The sequence below is a fragment of the Cydia fagiglandana genome, chromosome 26 (assembly GCF_963556715.1).
Source record: "Cydia fagiglandana chromosome 26, ilCydFagi1.1, whole genome shotgun sequence".
Classification (NCBI taxonomy): domain Eukaryota; kingdom Metazoa; phylum Arthropoda; class Insecta; order Lepidoptera; family Tortricidae; genus Cydia; species Cydia fagiglandana.
The window spans coordinates 7,398,120-7,420,300 of NC_085957.1; the positions used below are offsets into that span (position 1 = coordinate 7,398,120).

Consider the following 22,181-nt stretch of genomic DNA (forward strand, 5'->3'; position numbering starts at 1 on the left):
CTGTTTCTAGTTTTATTTTTGCTGTTATGCATTTGTATATATTGCTGATTATTCTTATATATTTGTTCTGGACGTTTTGCATTTTCAGCGCTTCCCATATATAGCTGTGGAGTAGGGAGTCGAAGGCCTTGCTGTAATCTATAAAAGCTAGGTAGTATTTTTTACCATACTCATTGCTCTTTTCTATTATTTGTTTAATGGTATGAATATGGTCTATTGTTGTAAAGCCTTTCCTAAAACCCGCTTGCTCCTTGGGTTGGTTTTCATCTAACACTTTTTCTATGCGTTGTAGTATGATTTTGGAAAATATCTTGTATAGGTTTGACATGAGGCTGATGGGCCTATAATTGCCGACGTCGTTTCTGTCGCCTTTCTTGTGTAGTAAGATGATAGTGGAGGTAGTCCATTGTTTAGGTATTTCTTCTTTCTGAAGGATCTCATTGAATAACGTGACGATGCTTCTGAGTGATGCTGGGAGTGTACATTTAAGAAGTTCGTTAGAGATTTGATCTTCGCCAGTTGCTTTTCCATTTTTTTGAGTTGACACAGCTTTAATAACTTCATTTTCTTCTATTGGTGGTATTATCTCCTCGTCGAGTTGATATAGTGGCTTTAAGTTTGGGGGGGTCGTATCTTCACAGTCATATAATTCTTTATAGAATTGTGTGGCAGCTTTTGAGATATTCTTACGTTTTGTTTCAAATTTTTTGGTTCTTCTGTTTCTCATGCTCGGTATCCAGCTACTATATTCCTGCATTTCCTTCATTGCTTTCGCTGTCCCTCCTGTTTGTTCCAGATGAAATTTGAATGTTTCAGATTGTATCTGCTTCTTGTGTTTTTTGATGCTGAGGTTAATTTGTTTGCTTAGTTGTGATATTGCAGCTCTATTACTTTTTCTGTCTTCTAGAAGTAATTTTCGTTCGTTTATAAGATTTCTGGCATGAGGTCCAATTTTGTCTTTCTGTTTATTTGCAATACTTATTTGTTTGTTTACTTTTTGTACACAAACTACAAATAATAATACCTTATATATCTGAGATTTAAAAAATGTTGCGACTTGTTCTGTAATGCAAATAGAAACCTTTGATATCGACTGATTTATGTGTATACTAACCAGTCTCTTGAAAATAAAGTTTTATTTCATTTTCACGATTGATTGCAATGAGCTCTCTAGATTTAAATTTTATCTATTAGAAAACGACACTGAGAGACAGTTTAAGCAAAAAACAATACCGATTTAGAGGTGAAAATGTATTTTCTGACTTTTTCATATAAAATCAGATAATTGAATATTTTTACTTTTAATGTAACACACAATCAATTTTTCTGAGCACATAATATGAAAGAAATTCTGTCATTCAAATGAAATAAATCCTAAAACCCCAACTAAATACTATATTTAACCCCTTATGCCACTTTAAACTTATATAACAATAACAGTATTTGCTCCATACATTTACGAAAAGGTACCTTATGGAAATAAATCTAATAATACATCACTACAAAACATCAATCACATTGAAGCTTTTATCTTTTATGAATAGAAAATATTAATTTACATTAAACTGCCACAAATTTAATTGGTTCTTCGTCATAATAATCTTAAAAAAGACCAATAATTTGTATGTAATGAAAAGGTACCTTGTGGTTAAGTTACATGATGAGGCATGATGATGATGGAACAGTTAGGATAAACTAATAATATTTTGGGGTAAAGATATTATAAATCGTCTATTTCTTATCAATAATATATTTTGGTTGCCATTGAAGACAAGCGGCATTGAGGTTCAATGACCTTAGATATTCCATAAGGTAATGCGTCGGGTATTGGCATTTTTCAGCAAACCAATGGCTGATTTATTGCATGCGACCAAACCAAATGAAGATTATTCTAGTTAAGAAAGACTTGACGAGAGTAACTTTAGTATAATAGCAGGCTACTTGGATTTATAATGTCGGTCGATGTACGGTTATAATATTTGCTAGGCGCCCCAACCAGAACTGAAATTATCAAATTAGTTTTGCAGAATGCTAATACAGTTCTCTACCAAACTTCTTTTCCCGTATTGACTAGTTTTTTTGGAAATTTTCAACCTTTTTTCCATAAGGTACCTTTTTACTAAACTCTGAGACGACGTTACTAGGCTTATAACTAACTTATAACAAAAATAAAAACAGGTAAACAAACGTTACGCATTAAGGTTTGAGATCACACAATAAAAAAAAAATTAGCATTTTTTCACCTCTTTACAAAACATTTCATAACTCCGAAACTAGAAACCCTCATAAGGTACCTTTTCCCGTGGAACGTCACATTTGAATTTCTATTATTTACTTTACATGTATGTTCTTGGGTTATAGACTTACATGTGTATACCAAATTTCAACTTATTGGTGCAGTAGTTACGGAGCAAATAGGCTGTGACAGACAGACAGCCAGACACACGAGTGATCCTATAAGGGTTCAGTATTTTTCCTTTTGAGGTACGGAACCCTAAAAATAATGAATTTAATACATTTTTCACCTTATGCCCATGTGGCGGTAGCGAAACAGCCAAGCCACATATTTTGACTAAGGTGTAGAGTTAGTGAAGTTAGGGCTTGTAGAGTTTGAAGCTTGGCTCGACAAGAGATCTGACAACTTTTTGACAGTGCGAGTCTTATGGTTTCGTCTTAGCAACAATTTACATGAAAATGTGTTTGGTGGGATAATTTTTTACAGTATAAATATTTATTCGTAACAAATAAGTATTATATTAACATAATTTTGACAGTACATCTGGTGCTACATTACGACACCGGTGCTATAATAAGCACATTAAAACACTCCCTTTGGCCGTGTGTTAAAATTTGTCACTCGTTGCAAAATATCTATTTTTCGCACTTCTATCGTAAATACCTACCTATGTATTAACAAAAAAGTCACTTGTAAATAATTACTGCCTTTAAAAAGTATAAGTGCCGCAATGTTATTAGACTTTTTGATCTATAAACGTCTTTAGGTCAATAAAGCAAGTGATAAATTATTAGAGTTAGACCAAGAAAAGTCTGCAGCAATTTTGACAGCCCACGCAGTGCAAGTGTTATTTATAAGTCATAATTTTATAGAAGTTTCTTCAAATCGACCTTATTAATAAGAGATTAAAAATATTCAAAATTATCTTAAAATATTTTAATCTAATATTTCATCTCATATGTTCAATAAGGCCCGGGACTGGACCTTTTTACCTGCACTGACAGTGGGCCTTCTTAGCAACAAGTACAAATTCAGAATAATTGGGAATAATAGGGAGCAACTGTTATTTTTGAATGCTGGGCCTTGTTACCCGCGGGGCCTGATATGCCTGCACTTCACCTACCTTATTTGTTTTACAAGGGGAAAAGTTGTTGATTAACCGCTCGTGCTAATATTGATACCCAAACAAGCGAAACATTTTTTTTATTAAATAGGAGGCAAACGAGCAGACGGATCACCTGGTGGTTAGCGATTACCGCCGCCCATGGACACCCGCAACACCAGAAGGGTTGCAAGCGCGTTGCCGACCTTTAAGATGGGGGTCTTTTAAGGTTTGAAGGTCGTATCGGACAGTTCATTCCACAGTTTGGCTGTGCGAGGCAGGAAGTACATTCACAAATTCAAACATTCTAAAATTGAAGCACGAGCGTAGCGAGTGGTTCGTAAAATTGAACCTTGAGCGTAGTGAAGGTTTCGAGGGACGAAGGTTAAATAAAATTTTCATCACATCAGCTCGTAAAGGCCCTCTTGATTGTTCGAAACAGATAAGAAAAGTGGCATTTAATTTGATGCAAATTTTGAGTTGTTTCCGTAGGTAAATTGGATCAGTTGGTTGGTAATATTGACTTTAAAATGATAAATATTGAATAACGTTAGTTTGAAATTGATTTTATGATAAAGTAAATATTATCGGAGATGATCGCTCTTAAAAAATATATGTCGCTAGTCGCTAGTCATTTATAACCTAAAAGTGCCAAATTACGCAAAATTATATTGAAATGACACCTGTGTATTGAATTTGAAGAATACTTTAACAAGGGTAGTTATCTGTATGACAATGCACCTAAAATAATTTTCAAATGTATCTATTATTTCTATACTTAACACGATAACGAATTCTACGTAAACGAAACCGCGGGCAATCCCTAGTACATATAGAAATAAATAAGGGAAGGTAAGTTTCCATTAGTGTACTGTGTAAAATAACTATTTACCATTGATAATAATTTTATAAACGCTTTGCGTATTTTAAGGTCACCGCGCTAACCGCTAGCCCGCGACCGTCGATCGCTGCCTCCTGCCCCGGCGCACAGCGCGGCGCGCGAAAACGCCGCGCGTTTGAAATATAAGCTCGGAATGCATACTTACGTATCAGTATTTAGTGTCGCCGTGATTTTATATTTCTAATCTTTTGTGTGAGAAGTAAGATCTTTATTATGACCGTGTAATATTAACTCTACAGACTTTAATTCAATATTGGCTATACTGCTTAACCAGAAATCAATATCTAGACAAGCACATTGTCTACATTTCTAACTTTTTACATGTATACTAAGTTGATAGGTAATATCGTAATTTTGCAATATCAGCTACTCTAATTCTGTATTTACATAATAATTCGTGTTTTTACGTTCACCAGAAAGCAGCTGTTCCAGATTTCTAAAAACCGAATATTGTGAATAAATTAAAGTGTTATTGAATATATTAAAGTTTTTTGTAACTTTAATTTTATATTTACATAGTTATTTAGCAAAAATTTAAATATTTAAATATGGCCGAACGCTCCACCTAAAATTTTCTAACTTTTTACATGAACGTTATTTAACATGCTTACAATAACATATCAAAAAAGAAAAAACTTTAATGTTATCAAAACCCATTTTTGTTCCACCGCTGGTCTATATATGCACGGTCCGACTCCTTACGCTACGTCTTACGTAGGCGAACAACGCGCGAACGCGGCGCGGCGCGGCGCGGCGAAATCAATCCTTTGATGCCCATAGAAGTGTCCTACGTAAGCGATCTCGTTGCGAACGCGGTGCGGCGCGATTTGCACGCGAATGTCAGGCGGCGCGGCGCGGCGCGGCGCGGCGGCGGCCGCTTTCGCCGCGCCGCGCCGCGCCGCGTTCGCGCGTTGTTCGCCTACGTAAGACGTAGCGTTACCGAGACTGACACCAACGACTTCGAGCATATGGACAGACTATTCAACAGACTCAGGATAAAAGTATTTCGAGTCTCACTACGTCGAGACAACGAAGCTATGATTTAGATTTCTTTATTTCAAGATGTAAATCACACTATATATTTTGCTACATTCGTCAAAATTATGTTTATCTTCTCATCGTTATCGTCAAAAGAAGTATGAAAGTAAACTTTAAATAAACTCAACAATTTGAATAACTGTGCACTTCAACCCCACATATGTGACATTCTCAAGCAAAAGGGTACTTATTGCTGGTTGTCAATAAGGCGATATTTCCATATAGCTTCAATTTGAAATCAACCTTATCGACCACCGACAATGTGGTACCTTTTGGTTGAAAACGCCACATATATGCTGATGAAATCGCGGGCAAACCAGTTGTCCATACACACATATACTGGAGTCAGTTACGGATCGGTGCCATATATATATGACCCAAAAATTTTTTATTAAGGTATGAGCTTCATCACATATGATCTCTGAGTAATTCTAAGCATTTCTAGCCTCGGAGGCGATAAGAAGCGTGCGTCTAGTCGAGGAGGGCGGAGTACAAAGATGGCCGCCACCCGTCATCATTCAAAAAAATCTGTTCTGGTCCTGGTGGCTACTAGGGCAACTTTGGTATCATTTTCGTATAAACCGAAGACGTGGAATTTATTGCTGATATTTGTTTTTTTCAGTTTCATAGTAATTTTGCAAGAAAAACGTAAAAAGATAAAAATTTGGGATGGAGTTTTTTGCTTTGAGAGCTAATAACTTTTGTATAGTGGCCAAAAGTATCATATAAAAAATACCATAATAAAGCGCAATTCATGCAGTTTCTAATCATATACATGTTTAGTAATATCCTACTGCAAAAAGATGGTGAAAAAATTATTAAATGACCGCAGCGCGGGTATTTGGACTCTCGCTAGGCGGCGTTTATCTTACAAAATGGTCGAGTACGAGTATCTACGTAGGTAACTATGCTTACTTTGCTAGATTTTATGATGACGAATAAAATGCATTCTGTATATTTAATGTCCACAGTTTCCAGTACACAGACATAATTCTGGTACAGGTTAAAAAAATACACACAGGTATCCCCATGTCTAAAGAGGAGGGCGGCTCGCTTAACAAATAAGATCATGTACAACCGCAATTTCAGGTTGGGTTAGGTTAGGTTCGTTAGTTACCTTTTATCCCTCAGAGCAGAAAATAGAAGCCCCGCGAGGCGGGGCTTCATTGGTTTGTCACCAAGTCATACTTGCATAACCTATATTAGTATGACAAATATACATAGCTGTTATGATTTCTAAATGTAAGCTCTCTAATAGTTATTTGTTTTACAAGGGGCCAAAGTTGTTGTTTAACCGCTCGTGCTAATATTGATACCCGATCAAGCGAAAGATTTCAAAATTGAACCACGAGCGTAGTGAGTGGTTCGAAAAATGCAATCTTGAGTGTTGTAAGGGTTTCAAAGAACGAGGGTTAAACAAAATTTGCCGCCGAGTGAAACACAGAATTTTTCACCACACCAACCTGAAGCAAATATTAAATGTAAAATATCAAACAAAATCAAATCCAAATGAATGTTATGTGCAGGTTGAAGTTATTTATTAAAAACAACAAGTAAGTACCTATAAAATTACTTAAAGTGAGTTATAGCATGAAAATTATCGTGAAAATAAATATTTTGCCTCTTTCTAAGTAGTACAATTTCTCTCATAAATAGTGTTTTAATATTATCAGCAAAAATAAGAGCGCTATTTTATTAGAATAATTTCATTTATAATAGTTATTTCTCGGACCCAATTTTGGACCCGGGTATATCCTTAAACTACGTTCAAAAGAGAGATATGGGCACTGTAAATGTCATCTCGCTTTGTGTGGTAGGGCACAGCACAGCGGATGTCATTCCAGATCTATCCGAGCAGAGCCCAACTGGGGAAGTACGTACTTACCTCCACCTTACAGAAAACAGCGGTCAAATAACACTAGGCCCCACTCAAATCGTTGCAAGTGCATTAAAATTAAAGTGCATAAAATTATGTCTGTATGATGAATTATGTCTGGATGAAAGTATTTTATTCGTCATCATAAAATCTAGCAAAGTAAGCATACCTACGTAGATACTCGTACTCGATCATTTTGTAAGATAAACGACGGTCCGCAAGATAAACTAAAGTCCAACTACCCGCGCTGCGGTCATTTAATAATTTTTTCACCATCTTTTTGCAGTAGGATATTACTCAACCTGTATATGTTTAGAATCTGCATGAATTACGCTTTATTATAGAATTTTTTATATGATATTTTTGGCCACTATACAAAAGTTATTAGCTCTCAAAGCAAATATCTCCATCCTAAATTTTCATCTTTTTACGTTTTTCTTGTAAAATTACTATGAAGCTGAAAAAACAAATATCAGCAATGAATTCTACGTCTCCGGTTTATACGAAAATGATACCAAACTTGCCCTAGTAGCCACCAGGACCAGAACAGATTTTTTTGAATGATGACGGGTGGCGGCCATCTTTGTACCCCCCTCCCCTTATTGCCTCCCAGGCTTGAAATGCTTAGAATTACTCAAAGATCATATGTGATGAAGCTCATAGCTTAATAATTTTTTTTTGGGTCAACTTCATAACTGACTCCGCTAATATGTCTACGCGTCAATAGGGCACAATTGCCCAGATAGGTAGCCTAGGTAACCTAGGTTACTGCACGCCGGAGCTAGATCGATCGAGCGTCCAGCGTCCAGCCCAGACAGCTAGATTCCAATTCAATTTGCATACATATCGGTTCAGAAATATCTGAACACAGCTTCTATTATTAAGTTAGATATTATTGAGCACCGTGCCTGCTCCAATATACCTAATGGCGACTATGTTACACAACCAAGGTCGCAAAAATATGTGACACGCTCTTATTGCACTACAAATAAGATCGTGTCAGATATTTTTGCCGCCTTCGTTGTGTAACATATTATAGATAAGGTAAAAACCTTAGCGGTGGCCATATCTTGCGTCACAAGTTTCGCGCCGCGCCATATCTTTTGTTTCCTTCTAGTTTCCTGGCTTTACGCCAAAAACAGCCGATTTGTACTAAGTACTAACTTCAAGTTTAAACTGTTGTGAGACAATATACTAACATTGAATAATTTTACGGTTATTTGCGGTAATATGTCGCGAATAAATAAAATAAAAATAAATAAATAAATATTATAGGACATTCTTACACAGATTGACCAGAAGCCCCACAGTAAGCTCAAGAAGGCTTGTGTTGTGGGTACTCAGACAACGATATATAAACAACAATGACTAAAAACAAGTGAGTCTAAACCGTAAAATTATTCAAATTACTAACTTAATGCTAATAAAATAAAACTCGGACGAGAAGTTACAAAACACTATATCAAATGCCCTGAGTCCATTTCATGCCCACAAGAATACGTGGCTAATGCATATTGACATGGGGGAGCATCCTACCCCACCCTCCCCTCCTCCCTACCTATACATGGTGTGTCTGACCATGGGGCTTTAAATCCAGAGCTTGATTTTACTCGCTAAACTAAGCCACTTTTACTATGGGACCAACCCTCAAATCGGGGAAAAATTGTTGGCTTTTCCATAGAAAACATCGACATCTGATCAGCCAAAATGTATGAAAAAGTAAAAAAAAATCGGGATTTCGAGGTTGGTGCCATAGTAAAAGTAGCTCAGTTTAGCGAGTAGAATCGAGCCCTGGATTTAAAGCCCCATGGTCAGACACACACTGTATTGCACATCGTCACAATACGGGACAACAGTATTTTAACTTGTTAAGAGCTAACGCAAAACTACTGGGAAATATAATTCCCAGTAGTTACCAGTGGTAAAAGGTGGGAAAAAAATCCCAGGAATGACCCGGTTTTAAGGCGTGCTTTTTCCGTAGGAGCTAAGCGAACCAGTTTTTTGAATCCATTAGAAATATAAGAAACAATGTTTTAAAATTGTGAAAAAAATATATCTTATACTTAAGGATCTGGCAGATACGTTTTGGATCTCAAAAACATGATTAGATAAACTTTGCTCGATAGAAAAAAATTCCAAAGTTACGCCTTTTTTTAACAATAAATCCAAACCATATCTACAATACAAACTTTTTAGACTTGTTTTTTACACAAATGTATAGGTAATAAGATAATCTAGACGTTTTGGATCACTTTGTCTCGGTAACATCATTAAAATAATTTCTATGTTTCAATACCTACTAAATCCGCAAGCGCAATCACTCGCGAACGCACTTACGCCCTCTTCAGTCGCGCGGCAGCGCTTGTAGAGGACGGACCTGCGTCAGTCTGTTCCGCGCGGTCACGTGATTTTACCATTTACAAACAATGGGAAACAAAGCATATGAAACGTAAGAAAAAGTCACTAAGTGCTATAAAACACACTTTCTGATAACAGAAGCATCTAATACTTTACGAGGTGGTTGAAAGCGCCTAGCTTTACTACATCAACAGTTAAAATATTTCAGTATTTTCACTAGGTCAGCAACCAATTTCAATGTAGGTAAATAATATTATATTCCTAGATAATATAATAAAATTGTGAGTATGTAAGTATGATATATTTACAGTATTTCACCTTTACTGATATACCTACGTCCGATCTGCAAAATGATTATATTCCTTCGTGCTCTTTGACTCCTTTGAAAATCAGAAATTATTTATTTGGATTGACACAGTATGGGGATGTTACAATATATGTATAGTGTTACGCTTTTAGTATGAGGATGCCGAAGGCGCCCGGCTTTGGATCGCATGCAACGTGCCAGGCCCGTCAAGCGTGCAAATTCATCATCATAATCATAAATTTATATAAATATAAAATGTCAAATTGAATTAATTGAAAAAATTACCATAATAAGCATATCGCAATACAATTATTTAAGAACTAAATACATATCACTAATTTTAATATTTGACCACGGTCGACATGAATTAAATATAATTGAGAGTTCCAAGTGCCTACAGGCAGTTCATCTTGTGCTTGGTTGTATTAGTCTTGTTCGAGAAACTGAACACGGTGAAAAATAGAGATAGATAATACTCCTAAAAATACGTGTGATACCTCATTAGATTCGTCATAATGCCTTGAAAAATGTATTCGAAGCGTGTAGTAGCACACACAAAATATCAAAAGTTATAAGCAAAAAAAGGGGGGAAAGTAGAGATCTTTAATTTCCCCAATATCTCAAAAAGTATTCATATTACGGTGCGAGATGGGTGGGGGGTGCTCGACCAAATGTCATAGAGGGCCCCAAGACAAAACAAAATACATTTAAATTTTTTCAAAATGGCCGACTTTTTTTATTTTTTTTCAAGTTGGTCCGAGCGCGCTGAGATTTGGCATGGCGGAAGATAGAGGCCCCTAAATTCCTATGAAAAAATTTTTTTGGAAAAAATCCAAGATGGCGGAAATAATGGTCATTTTAATTTTGTATGGCAACTTTTAAACGGTGCGAGATGGGTGGGGGGTGCTCGACCAAATGTCATAGAGGGCCCCAAGACAAAACAAACTGCATTTAAAAAAAATCACACAGGGCGACTTTTTTTTTAATTTTTTTCATGTTGGTCCGAGTGCGCTGAGATTTGGCATGCGGCGAGCTTGGAGGCCCAAGATTACTATGTGAAAAAAAAAAATTGGAAAAATCCAAAATGGCGGCGGACACAGGCCAAATTCAAATTTCCAAGTAGGTTAGGCGAGCCCGAAGGAGGCTGAAGGCCGACCCCGCGGAGGGTCGTCAGGCCCGGAGCTTTATCTCGAATGTCCAAGCATGCTCCACCCCCAGTAATTTTGGGCGAGGCCGAAAGTCGAGCTGCGAGAATGACGAACAAAGCAAAATCCTATACAAAAGTTTATAGGATTATTAAGCGATTTGTTAACCCGCGCGAGGCCGGGGCGGGTCGATAGTAATAAATAAACATAAAGCATACGCTAGACTGAATAAAAATATAAAAGTTTCACTAAAATTTGCTGGATTGTACAGTCAGCAGCAGAAATAGCTACGGGGCCTAGTAATCAAAATGATGACACGGAAATGTCAAGATAATAAGGTCTGTGTCGATCATTTTGAACATGTTATTCTGCTTATCTATATCTGCTGCTGCCTGTACTGGTTTTAGAGTCTGGCTAATTTAGGTAGAACTAGAGTTTAGCTAAGAAAGGTAGAAGAAATTAATTTGACTGAACCATATCTGGTAGAAAAAGAAAATGATTGATGTTTTAAACCTGTTCAAGGACGTGGAATAGTAGATATTAATTCGGCGTCCTTGAACAGGTTTTCAACAACAATCAGTTAATTATTTAATAGATATTTGGAAGAAACAAAACATAATATTGAAAATAATTTGTTACATTACGGTATGTACGTGTGGCGTAAAGCCAGTGGACTGTAGTTTTTTAAGTTAGTTCCTTCGCTACACTATACTGCTTTACCAGATTGTAGAAGGGCTTACCGGGATTTTGTGGTCTGCAGCTGGCAGAGGCCTCGGCGGGTGGATTGCTCGCTGCTGGCTTCCTCGTTATTTCAAGGCACTGTTTTATGGTATATTTTGCTAATTCAGATATCCTTTCTGTCGCGATGTTTTGGTGACACTGACACCGTTAGTTATTACTTTTTAGACCATTGCTTGTGTGTCGCCGGCCAGTAGCCTCGCTACCTCAAGTAAATCAGTATAGCAGTAGGTATTAAGGATTAATACTAAACACCCCCCACCGAAAGCACTATGTGGCTTTCTCATAATATGAAAAAAGTTAAAAGTTAGACCAAATCAAAATCGTTGCAGACTTATCTTTGTCTAGCTCTGCCAATCAATTCAATTCCATCATCCGCTCCTCCATCTGACCTTTAACTGAGTTTTCCCTAAGCCCGATAAAAAAAAATTAAATTATTTTTTTTGTGAGTACCTCTTATAATGAAGGATATTTTTGCTGAGTATCAACATCCTACTAGTGACAGTTTTTGACTTATGATTTTATTATTATTTTTCTTTAATGTATTGTTTTTCGGGATGTATTCAAGCGATTTGCTGAAATTTATTGAATAGTGTTCTTTATTTAGGTATGCCTTGATACTCAAAAACCGAATACCATTTGTCATATAAAAAAAAAATACTCTCTACTCAACCGGTGTTTTACAATGTAGTATACAAACTCTTCGATTATGTTTGCGTTTTCTTATCAGGTTGTCGTATTTAAGAGTAAAATGCTAATCTCTCACCCCGATTGATTAAGGTTCTACCTACCTACCTACCTTACCTACCTACCTACCTACCTACCTACCTACCTTACCTACCTACCTTACCTACCTACCTACCTAACCTACCTACCTTACCTACCTACCTACCTACCTACCTTACCTACCTACCTACCTACCTTACCTACCTACCTACCTACCTACCTTACCTACCTACCTACCTTACCTACCTACCTACCTTACCTACCTACCTACCTTACCTACCTACCTACCTTACCTACCTACCTACCTACTTACCTACCTACCTACCTACCTACCTACCTACCTACCTACCTACCTTACCTACCTACCTACTTACCTACCTACCTACTTACCTACCTACCTTACCTACCTACCTACTTACCTACCTACCTACCTACCTACCTACCTACCTACCTACCTACCTACCTACCTACCTACCTTACCTACCTACCTACCTACCTACCTACCTACCTACCTACCTTACCTACCTACCTTACCTACCTACCTACCTACCTACCTATACCTTACCTTTATATGAACAATACCTTACCTTAATTGACCGTCACCTTAAAATGTTTATTTCCTTTCGGTACTTTAATTCTACTACGCTGCCATTAAATTAAAACGTTGTTACCGGTCACTAAATAATAAGTACACATGGCTCTGTAAAAATAATAATTCTAAATATAATGATCAGAAACACGTAATGCAAAAAATATATACATATACAATAAAAACTATAAAAACGTGACCCTTGCACGGTATCGTTAAAATACTGCTATCATAAGATCCTTATACTGTGACCCGTTTGCTATCGCCGCCGCGCACAGCGCGCGCTCACGTGCTCGTCGAGCGGTTCGGGACGCGCGGGCGGGGCTTCACGGTTTGCCGCGCACCTCACCCCCTCAGATTCGTTGATGAGTCGAATCATATCGCCTTAATTACATTACATACTACGGGTTGGACCATGGCCTTACGAGACGTAAAGAATGGGTACAGGTTCCGACAAAGTTAAAATACTAGAGATGCCCCGAATAGTGAATTTGGCCGAATACCGAATATTCGGCCCATCTCCCGGCCGAATACCGAATATTCGGCGACCGAATATAATCGGCATGACATGCGAACATTTTGAGTCACAATTATTATGAAAATTGTTCGCCAACAAAGTACAACGTTTGCTAAGATATATTTTTATGTTGATTGAACAGAATTAATGAATGTAGTTAGAGTCAATCAAATCAGACCCATGATAAAAATTAAATATTTTGCAATCAACAAATGCTCAAAAACGTGTCTTTGTATTTAACTACTTTCCAAGAATACATTTTAAATATTAAATATAGCTAGTTTTTGGTAATTTTTTGTGTAATTTTTCTTTTTAGGTAGGTGCAACAGATATTCGGTATTCGGCCGAATAGTAAGCAACATTCGGCCGAATACCGAATATTCGGCAAAATGGCCGAATAGGCTGAATACCGAATAGTTGCCGAATATTCGTGGCATCTCTATAAAATACTGTCCTTATCTTCACTCTGAATCTTAACTATGACGTCAAACGAGACGTGCTCGACAGTTCACGTAAATAAAATCTTACGACGTAAATAATAGAGTCGAATATTGCATGCTGTAAGCTGAGGGCCTACTGCGGACCACGTTCGACTTGTTGCCTCCCTGTCGCACTCGTAAATTCGTACGTAAGTGTGACAGGAAGGCAAGGCAACACGTCGAACGTTATTCGCGGTAGGCCCTCTGACCCGGGGACCTAGACAAGATGCCAAATGTTTGCTCCGTCGCGAACGAAACGCTAATATCTCTCTGTCGCAGTCAAGTGATAGAGACTTAGAGACATTACCGTTTCGTTTGCTTCGACGGAAACAATTGGAAACTTGGCTAGGCCCTCTGCAACTGTTGATATAAAGATTGTGATTTAATATTGATTTAATGAAAATTAGTATTTTAACGAAAAAAACTGTAGTGTATCAATTAAGCATGGCAGCACAGTATTGTTGTTCAAAAAGGACAAAATAAAATTAAAAAAATATATTTTTAAATTTATGCAAATTTCGCCATAGCTGCGTTATTCAAGTTTGATATCATATTGAATCTAGGTGTATCAATTAAAATTATGTCAATAAAAGCTTTGGTAAATAGAACTTACTTGTAGACCAAGAAATTGTAGAAATTAAAAAGTGGCAACATTGTAGTGTTGTCCCGTTTTCTTAGATTGATTTTAATAGGGATAACACTATGATGTTCCAACTTTTAAATTTCTAAAATTGCTAGCCTTTCTTTGCAGACAATTTGTCTGGTTGATGTTGGCCAGTCTAGTATTTAGTTCTATTTAGGCCTAAATAGAGCTTGACACTAAGAAGTTTTAATTATTTTCTGTTAAAATATGCAACTCAAAATTGTAACACTATGGCTCCCTAGAGGACATAAAAGAAACAGAGGTGGGCAATTTAAAATATGGTCCGATGAAATCAAAGACATGGCTGGAAGGACTAAAACAATATATGGACCAGATTATAGTATGTATGTATGTATTTACTTTATTGTACATAGAAATATAAACACGAGAAACACAGTTACAGAGTCAATTAAATACAACAAAGGCGAACTTATCCCTGAATGGGATCTCTTCCAGTTAACCTTTGAGGAAATGAGTAGGACAGAAGTAACGATGAATGACAAACAAAAGCAAAAGTGTACAATCCCTAAAATAAATAAAATGCACATTTTGAATACATATTACTCCAAATATACACATAAATATACAAATATATATGTATAGTGATAGCGGTACAGCCTGAAATTCGGGAATCAGCTGCAAATGGTGTTAAAGGTATGAAAATCGGCACCAGCCCAAACTTGGTATGTTTTGAAAATTATTTTCATTTTAATTCAATGCAAGTGATGGAAATATATTAATGTGATATATTTTTAGAACCGGCTCAAAATGCCCTTTAATTTAATACCACACACGATATATGTTTCTTAACAATTTTTTTTCGTTTTCCATACAAAAATGATGACGTCATAACTCCTTTCCGTTTGTTTTGTTTTTTTGGTGCTACGGGTCAAATTGATTCAAATGGCCTAAAGATTATTTGTGCCGATTTTCATACCTTTAACACCATTTGCAGCTGATTTTGGTCAACCGTTTGCACTATTAGTGCAAAATAAGGAGGAGTGGAGCAAGAAAGACAGACTCGTGGAGTAAACGACTACTTGAGTGGCGACCATGGGGGGAAGAGCGTCCCCAAAGTAGACCCAAGATGCGTTGGGACAACGACATCAAAAGGACTGCGGGGAAGAAGTGGCTCCAGGTTGCAAAAGACCATGACAAATGGCGTAAAATGAAGGAGGCCTACACCCGAAGGGTAGAAAAAGGCTAGAGAGAGAGAGAGAGAGAGAGAGAGAGAGAGAGAGAGAGAAGGAGGAGTGGAGAAGATTGGGGGAGGCCTTTGCCCAAAGGCATACAGAAACAGTTAAATTAAGGAAAACTATAGATATTGTAAATGTATTCTGATATAAGGCTAAAATAAAAAAATAGTAAAAGATATGCAACTCAAAAATAACTCTGTAATCTGTAAAAATTAGTTTTAGGTTTATATTGCACCTCAGTTATGTTAACTTGGTTAAATAATAACAGAACCAAAATAGCAGCTAGTAAAAGCAAAATGAATTTTAATTTTTTTAACTAGCAGAAACATCTGCAAACAATGCTATTAAGCTTAGAATAAATTAAAAAGTGGAATAATTACTGTCTTGGGTGAGACTTGAACTCACGGCCTCTGGATCCAGAGGCTGTGAGGCCGTGAGGTTCAAGTTATTTTAAGCTTAAAAGCAAAATGATCAATAAATTAGTATACAGTTAGATTACTGACAGATAAGTAATATTTCCAATTTCAGTAAAATTATTGTAAATAATTGTTTATTAAAATCAATTGGATAATAAAGCAAAGGAATTAGGATTTTTTGTAATATTTTTATCTCAGAAAGTACCTAGAGTTAGACCAAGAAAAGTTTGCAACGATTTTGATAGTGCACGCGGTGCAAGTGTTATTAACTCAAACTTCTATGAAATCATGACGTATAAAAATAACACTTGCACTGCATATGCTGTCAAAATCGTCATCATCACATTTTTTATGTGTCATTAGATTCCTGGTCTAACTCAATCAAACCTTAAGCCACTCGGAAGATATAAATCAAAATAACACTATGTTTATATCAACGCGAAGTCACGGTCAGAGCATCTCTATTTGTTGCTTCTAAAGCATATAAACACACAAAAACAATGGATGTTTATGCTTCATGAAAATATTGTTTTACGAACTTACCGTCCTGTATGCAGCCACTGTCATCCATCTCCTGCTTCTCCTCGCTTTCAGCTTGAAGAGACCCCATTATTAACAACCAAAACGTATATTTTATGTAAAGAATCACTGGAGTACACGAATGTAAAACACAGGCGAGAACAAAGGAATACACGGCTAAACCGAAGTGCTGATTAATCCCAGCGAACGTAAACAAATGTTGGAACGATTCCAATTACGCGATTAGCTTTACTGAGAACCCGAAAATGAATGAATTTAGTTTTCGTTTTTGACGGTCGGACGCAAACTCCGAATCATATGTCAAACTCCGTGATGCCACTTTGACACATAGGGTTGAGATGACGATGGAAATAATGAAACCGGTTTTTTTTACAATTTATTAATTATAAACGTGAATTAAACATATATACTTGGTCAAGCAGATCTTGTCAGTAGAAAAAGGCGGCAAATTTGAAAATTGTAGGCGCGAAGGGATATCATCTCATAGAAAATTTGAATTTCGCGCCTTTTTCTACTGACAAGATTTGCTTTTATATATTTGAAAAATATTGGCTACTACGACATGGCTATCATATTTTCAAAAAAATGTGTTTTTATTATACACATTATCACACAAAATATGATAATTTAACATTAAATGGCAATGATAGTTTCTAGCGTGATTAAGTTAAAGTCAAACAGCTTACAATATAGTCCCAAACGTGCTCAAACGTCAATTAAAAAAAAAGTTCTTTTCAATTTTGACGGGAGCTCGTGCTCCACGTTTGTTTATATTTTTATTCCATAAACGAGATGGCGAAGTCTCTCCGCAGCAGGTGGAAGCGAAAATGTCGCGCCATCAAACGTGAGCGCTATGCTGTAAAAGAACTAAGCAGGCTAAAGAAGATGCTCGGAATAAAAGAAGAAGAAAAGGTCAAAGAAAGTGAGGTTATGGAATCCGACCAAGTTATTTTCTTGGATGCTGGCGAAGTGAAAAACAAAAAGAATAAGAAGAAAGCTAAAGCTGCCGAGCCAGAACCAGATCCCGAAGATGTTGAGATGAGTTCCGATGACGAGAAAATAGAAGTAGAAGGCGAGGATGGCAAGAAACGTGTCTTCAACAGTAAAACGCTCAAAGATCAAAACGGACAGTACCCAGTATGGCTGCATAAGAGGAAAATCGCGAAACTTAACAAGATCGGGAAGAAAAACGTGAAGAAACGAGCTAAGAAGCGTAGACGCTAGTGTAGTGAATATTGGTATTGCATTAAAGTTAAGTTCTCAATGTAAATGTTTTATTTACCGCCACGAAATGACTCGTATTTCTTCATACGTTTCCGATTTTTACATCTTCTTGCAAGCAGGGCCGTCTTAAACTATGCTGGGGCCCTTGGGAACATAAGAATTTGGAAAGTAAAGAAAGTGAATTAAACTATCATTTTTCTACTATGATCTTCTATTATGGGTAATCAAATATACTGTTACTGTCTGTCCTTTGAGGCCCCTAGACACGGGCCCCATGTGCCCTTATGGTAAAGACGGTACTGCATGTAAGTTCTAGAGTTACACTAAAGTACACCAAAGGTACAATATATTTAACTCTTTGTATGTATAAGCACTGATCAGTGCGAACAAATTTAAACCTATTGTCACAGAATAAATAATAGTACTAGGCACAGAAGACTCACTCTCTAATAATAACGCGTTACGATCAGCACAGATATGGCCGCTAGGTGGCGTCAGCACCACGCGCAGCTTATGGCTTTCCCCAAAATTGGGGTGGAACGGATGTACTTTTAGCTACCTGTAGCAAAGCAACGAAATCGCCTTGTGAGCCACGCCTGCTATTGTATTAAACAAAGGATTTAAATTTGTGGTCACTGATTAGTGCTTAGACAGACGAAAGGTAAAAAATATATTGTTCAAATTCGCTGCGGTCCACCCGCCATCCTGACATTGTGAGTTGTTGCCCAATAACTTCTCCTACCCTCAAACCAATTAGAAATAGGGTTATTATATGAACAAAAGTAAACAAAAACAAGTAAGTACTAGTAGTTTTATTTTAATAGCTTGCATCAAAAAACAAATTGTATTATGGCATTCTCTTAACCTTTTCGACGCCGTGTCAAACACAAAAGCTATCACCGGGACGCCACGTCACCGAAGTGTCAAAACTGAAATTGAACTTTATGCATATGCCCGTAGGTCTATGTTGGTCTATGGTCTGTGACGGATTAATCAGTCGTTGGCGTTGAACCTGCGGTGCGGATATATTGGTCATTGGCGTCCAAAAGGTTAAGATTCAAATAGTACACCGATATTTCTTTATTGCACCAATAACAATACATTTTACATAAAACAAATAAAAACCAGACAAGTACGAATTGGACTCGCCCACCGAGGGTACTGTATTTTTTAGTATTTGTTGTTATAGCGGCAACAGATATACATCATCTGTGAAAATTTCAACTGTCTAGCTATCACGGTTCATGAGATACAGCCTGGTGACAGACAGACGGACAGTGGAGTCTTAGTAATAGGATCCCGGTTTTCCCCTTGGGTAAGGACTACGGAACCCTAAAAAGAAATTAGAAAGAATATTGTAACTAGGTAAAAGGCAATTGTATGATTTTTAAAAATTGTAATTGTTTTGGTTTGAAAAAACAAAACTGCAACCAAAAATGTTTAATTAGATATAACCCACAATAACTTAACCAACTTAACCATGCATTCCTGATGATGTGATTATTTATGAATCGATACATTATAAAATGATTTACTAGTTCGTTTTTTCAGCATTAGAAATAAGGTAAACAATCTTGATGTGTCTTTTAATTGAAAAACACATTTTAAAAATAAGTTACGGCAAATATGTAACAATTATGAATCTAATATGATCATTTATATTCTTCTGCTTTCATAATAGTTTTTGATTTTTAAAAAGCGTTTTTCAATTAAAAGACATGTCAAGATTGCTTACCTTCTTGCAAGTTCTTTCTAATGCTAAAAAAACGAACTATATGAATAGGTACATTATAAAATGATTTTCCAGTACGAAATCTTACTTATTCTTTTGGTACACAGGTTTGAAAACAAATCAAATTTAGGTAACTTCTTTAAACACATGAAGATAGTATCCATATTAACAAAAGATAATCTTAATCAATTAATTACAACAAAAATAACAATAGGATTTATATGTGACGTCCCACGGGTAAAGGTACCTTATGGCGGTTGGCGCCTACGCTATTATTGCGGCGCTATGCGACGTAAGCGCCAGCCGCCATAAGGTACCTTTTTCCGTGGAACGCCACATATAGCCCTGTTGATTAAATTTTCGTATGCCCTTGTCAAAACATGGCTACTGAATAGCTCCTGTGTGGAACCGCCTATTTAATATCCTTGAAATTATAAATTACAGTTCAAATTGTCTGACACATATAAGGTGCACGAGACCTTGATTAAGATGGGAGGATGAACTCAAACTCACAGCGGGCCCGATCTGGAGAAGAGTGGCCCACAACATACCCCAATGGAAAGAGCTAGAGGAGGCGTTTGCCAAGCGGTACACTGAGTTTGGAGATGTCGGCGACCGATCGTAAAATCAGGCATATCGTGAAATTCCTAGGCATATTGTGTAACGTGAAAATCTTTGACTCGTTCCCTGAGTCGACGCGCGGGGCTCCTATTTCTGGACAGTTTGCCCTTCGAGCATCTGAAGCAACCTAACGAACCTATCGTACCTACATATATATTGGATTAATGTAACAATCGTTAAAACATTACGATCGGCCACCGACAGAGACATACTCTAACTCAGAATAAAAGGGCTTAATAGATAAATAGGAACAATATTTCAATACTGGTTTCGAGCCATATCAGCAATTAAAAGTTCCTAAATAGGCTTATAAGTTGTAGCTTTGATCTCTGCTTTCTCCAGCTGGTCCTTATGAGTCTCCGTGGTGACATGGCGAGTGGCTGCGGTGGTTGTCATCACAACATTGCATAGCGAGCAGTACAGGCTATCATTGCTTAGCTGAAACATGACAAAAATTACTCATACATATATTTTTTAATATAAAAATTGTGAACTCTACACGCATGAATCAATTTAAAAATAGACTGGATAAACTATCTAAACAGTGAAATTGTGCTAAGTGAACTATGATTTAGAATTTTAGATGCACCAGCATCAGCTGCCTGTCTAAAACGAAATAATAATAAAAATGGTACAGTCAGCATCATATTATACACATAGTAGATAGTATTCAAATAGTTCGGTTCATTATACTATGTGTATGGTGTACCAAACTATTCAAATAATTTGGATGCTACCTATTATAAGACGCTGACTGTACCTATGTGCAAATAACTCATTGCGTAAAAGGACATACTGCGGGACCCAGCGAGTTCAGTGGAAGGGGACAAAGTGGTCTCCTTACTCCTCTCTGTATATTAACACTATAGAAAATATTTTTACGTAATTTGGTGTATATTAACCACAGATTTTATTAATTAAAAAATCGATTAAAGTCAAACAAAGGGGCATAGCTTTGATTAAAGTATAAGAAATTGTGTAAAAATATTTTCCATAAAGTTAATATCCAGGGAAGAAATTGTAGTTTTTTCACTAGCTTTATATTTAATTATTTATTACCTTTCTTATCAAGTTTTCCGAGAAATCCTCCAAATGTGGGTATCTTTCTAAGCATCTTTTATGTGTCATAAGATTTTTGTGAGCTTCCTTTAACTTGTTGTCGAGCTCCATTTCTGAGCCACAAAATACACATTTATACATATTGCCAGCCATCAGAATTCCGTGGTAGGAGTCTGAAGATATTACAAGTTTTCTACAGTCTTTTAGAGTCAATATTACACTTTGGTCATCTGAAAAACATTGCACATTCACTGGGGGTTTTCGGACTATATTCAGCATCTTTGGCTGACGTAAAGCAGGCGCAGACATGACTTATTATCTTATATTATATAAGTAATTTCAACTTGAAACTTAAAGTATTGAATCTTGAAAAAGATTGTTTTTGTACGACCCATATACAAGAAAAACGCAATCAAAAGTTTTTAACCAGACCGGAAATCGCGGAAATTCGCTTGCAGTGTTGCCAGGGCTCTGGAGTCTTAAGTTACGTGTCGTTTCCTTAGAAGTCACGTTTTTGCTGCTTAAGTCACATTTTTATATTATTGTATTGTATGGGTAGGTATTCTATAGCTGGTCAAGCAAATCTTGTCAGTAGAAAAAGGCGTGAAATTCAAATTTTCTATGAGACCATATCCCTTTGCGCCTTTATTTTTCAAATTCGCCGCCTTATTCTACTAACAAGATTTGCTTGACAGTATCAAACTAAATAACACCGTCATGTCGAGGTAACAAATCTCA

The 22,181-nt window shown here is 36.7% G+C and overlaps 3 protein-coding genes across 3 annotated transcripts in view; 1 reads left to right on the forward strand and 2 right to left on the reverse strand.

Annotated features, from left to right (window-relative positions):
- Positions 1 to 17,109, reverse strand: part of LOC134677346 (uncharacterized) — a 47,836-nt gene extending 30,727 nt beyond the window's left edge. Inside the window, exon 1 of the mRNA XM_063535781.1 lies at positions 16,811 to 17,109. Coding sequence (XP_063391851.1) covers positions 16,811 to 16,877 — 67 coding nt within the window. The 5' untranslated portion in view covers positions 16,878 to 17,109. The remainder of the gene's footprint in view (positions 1 to 16,810) is intronic.
- Positions 17,110 to 17,533: 424 nt separating this feature from the next.
- LOC134677355 (protein LLP homolog) lies at positions 17,534 to 18,071 on the forward strand. Its single transcript, XM_063535790.1, has one exon. It carries the CDS (start codon positions 17,600 to 17,602, stop codon positions 18,029 to 18,031), a length of 432 nt encoding a protein of 143 aa, XP_063391860.1. The 5' UTR covers positions 17,534 to 17,599; the 3' UTR covers positions 18,032 to 18,071.
- Positions 18,072 to 20,653: 2,582 nt separating this feature from the next.
- Positions 20,654 to 21,885, reverse strand: LOC134677615 (uncharacterized). The gene is made up of 2 exons (XM_063536079.1): positions 21,444 to 21,885; positions 20,654 to 20,822 (listed from the first exon to the last, which is right to left on the reverse strand). Exons 1-2 carry the CDS (start codon positions 21,750 to 21,752, stop codon positions 20,682 to 20,684), a joined length of 450 nt encoding a protein of 149 aa, XP_063392149.1. The 5' UTR covers positions 21,753 to 21,885; the 3' UTR covers positions 20,654 to 20,681.
- Between the last annotated feature and the right edge of the window lie 296 nt (positions 21,886 to 22,181).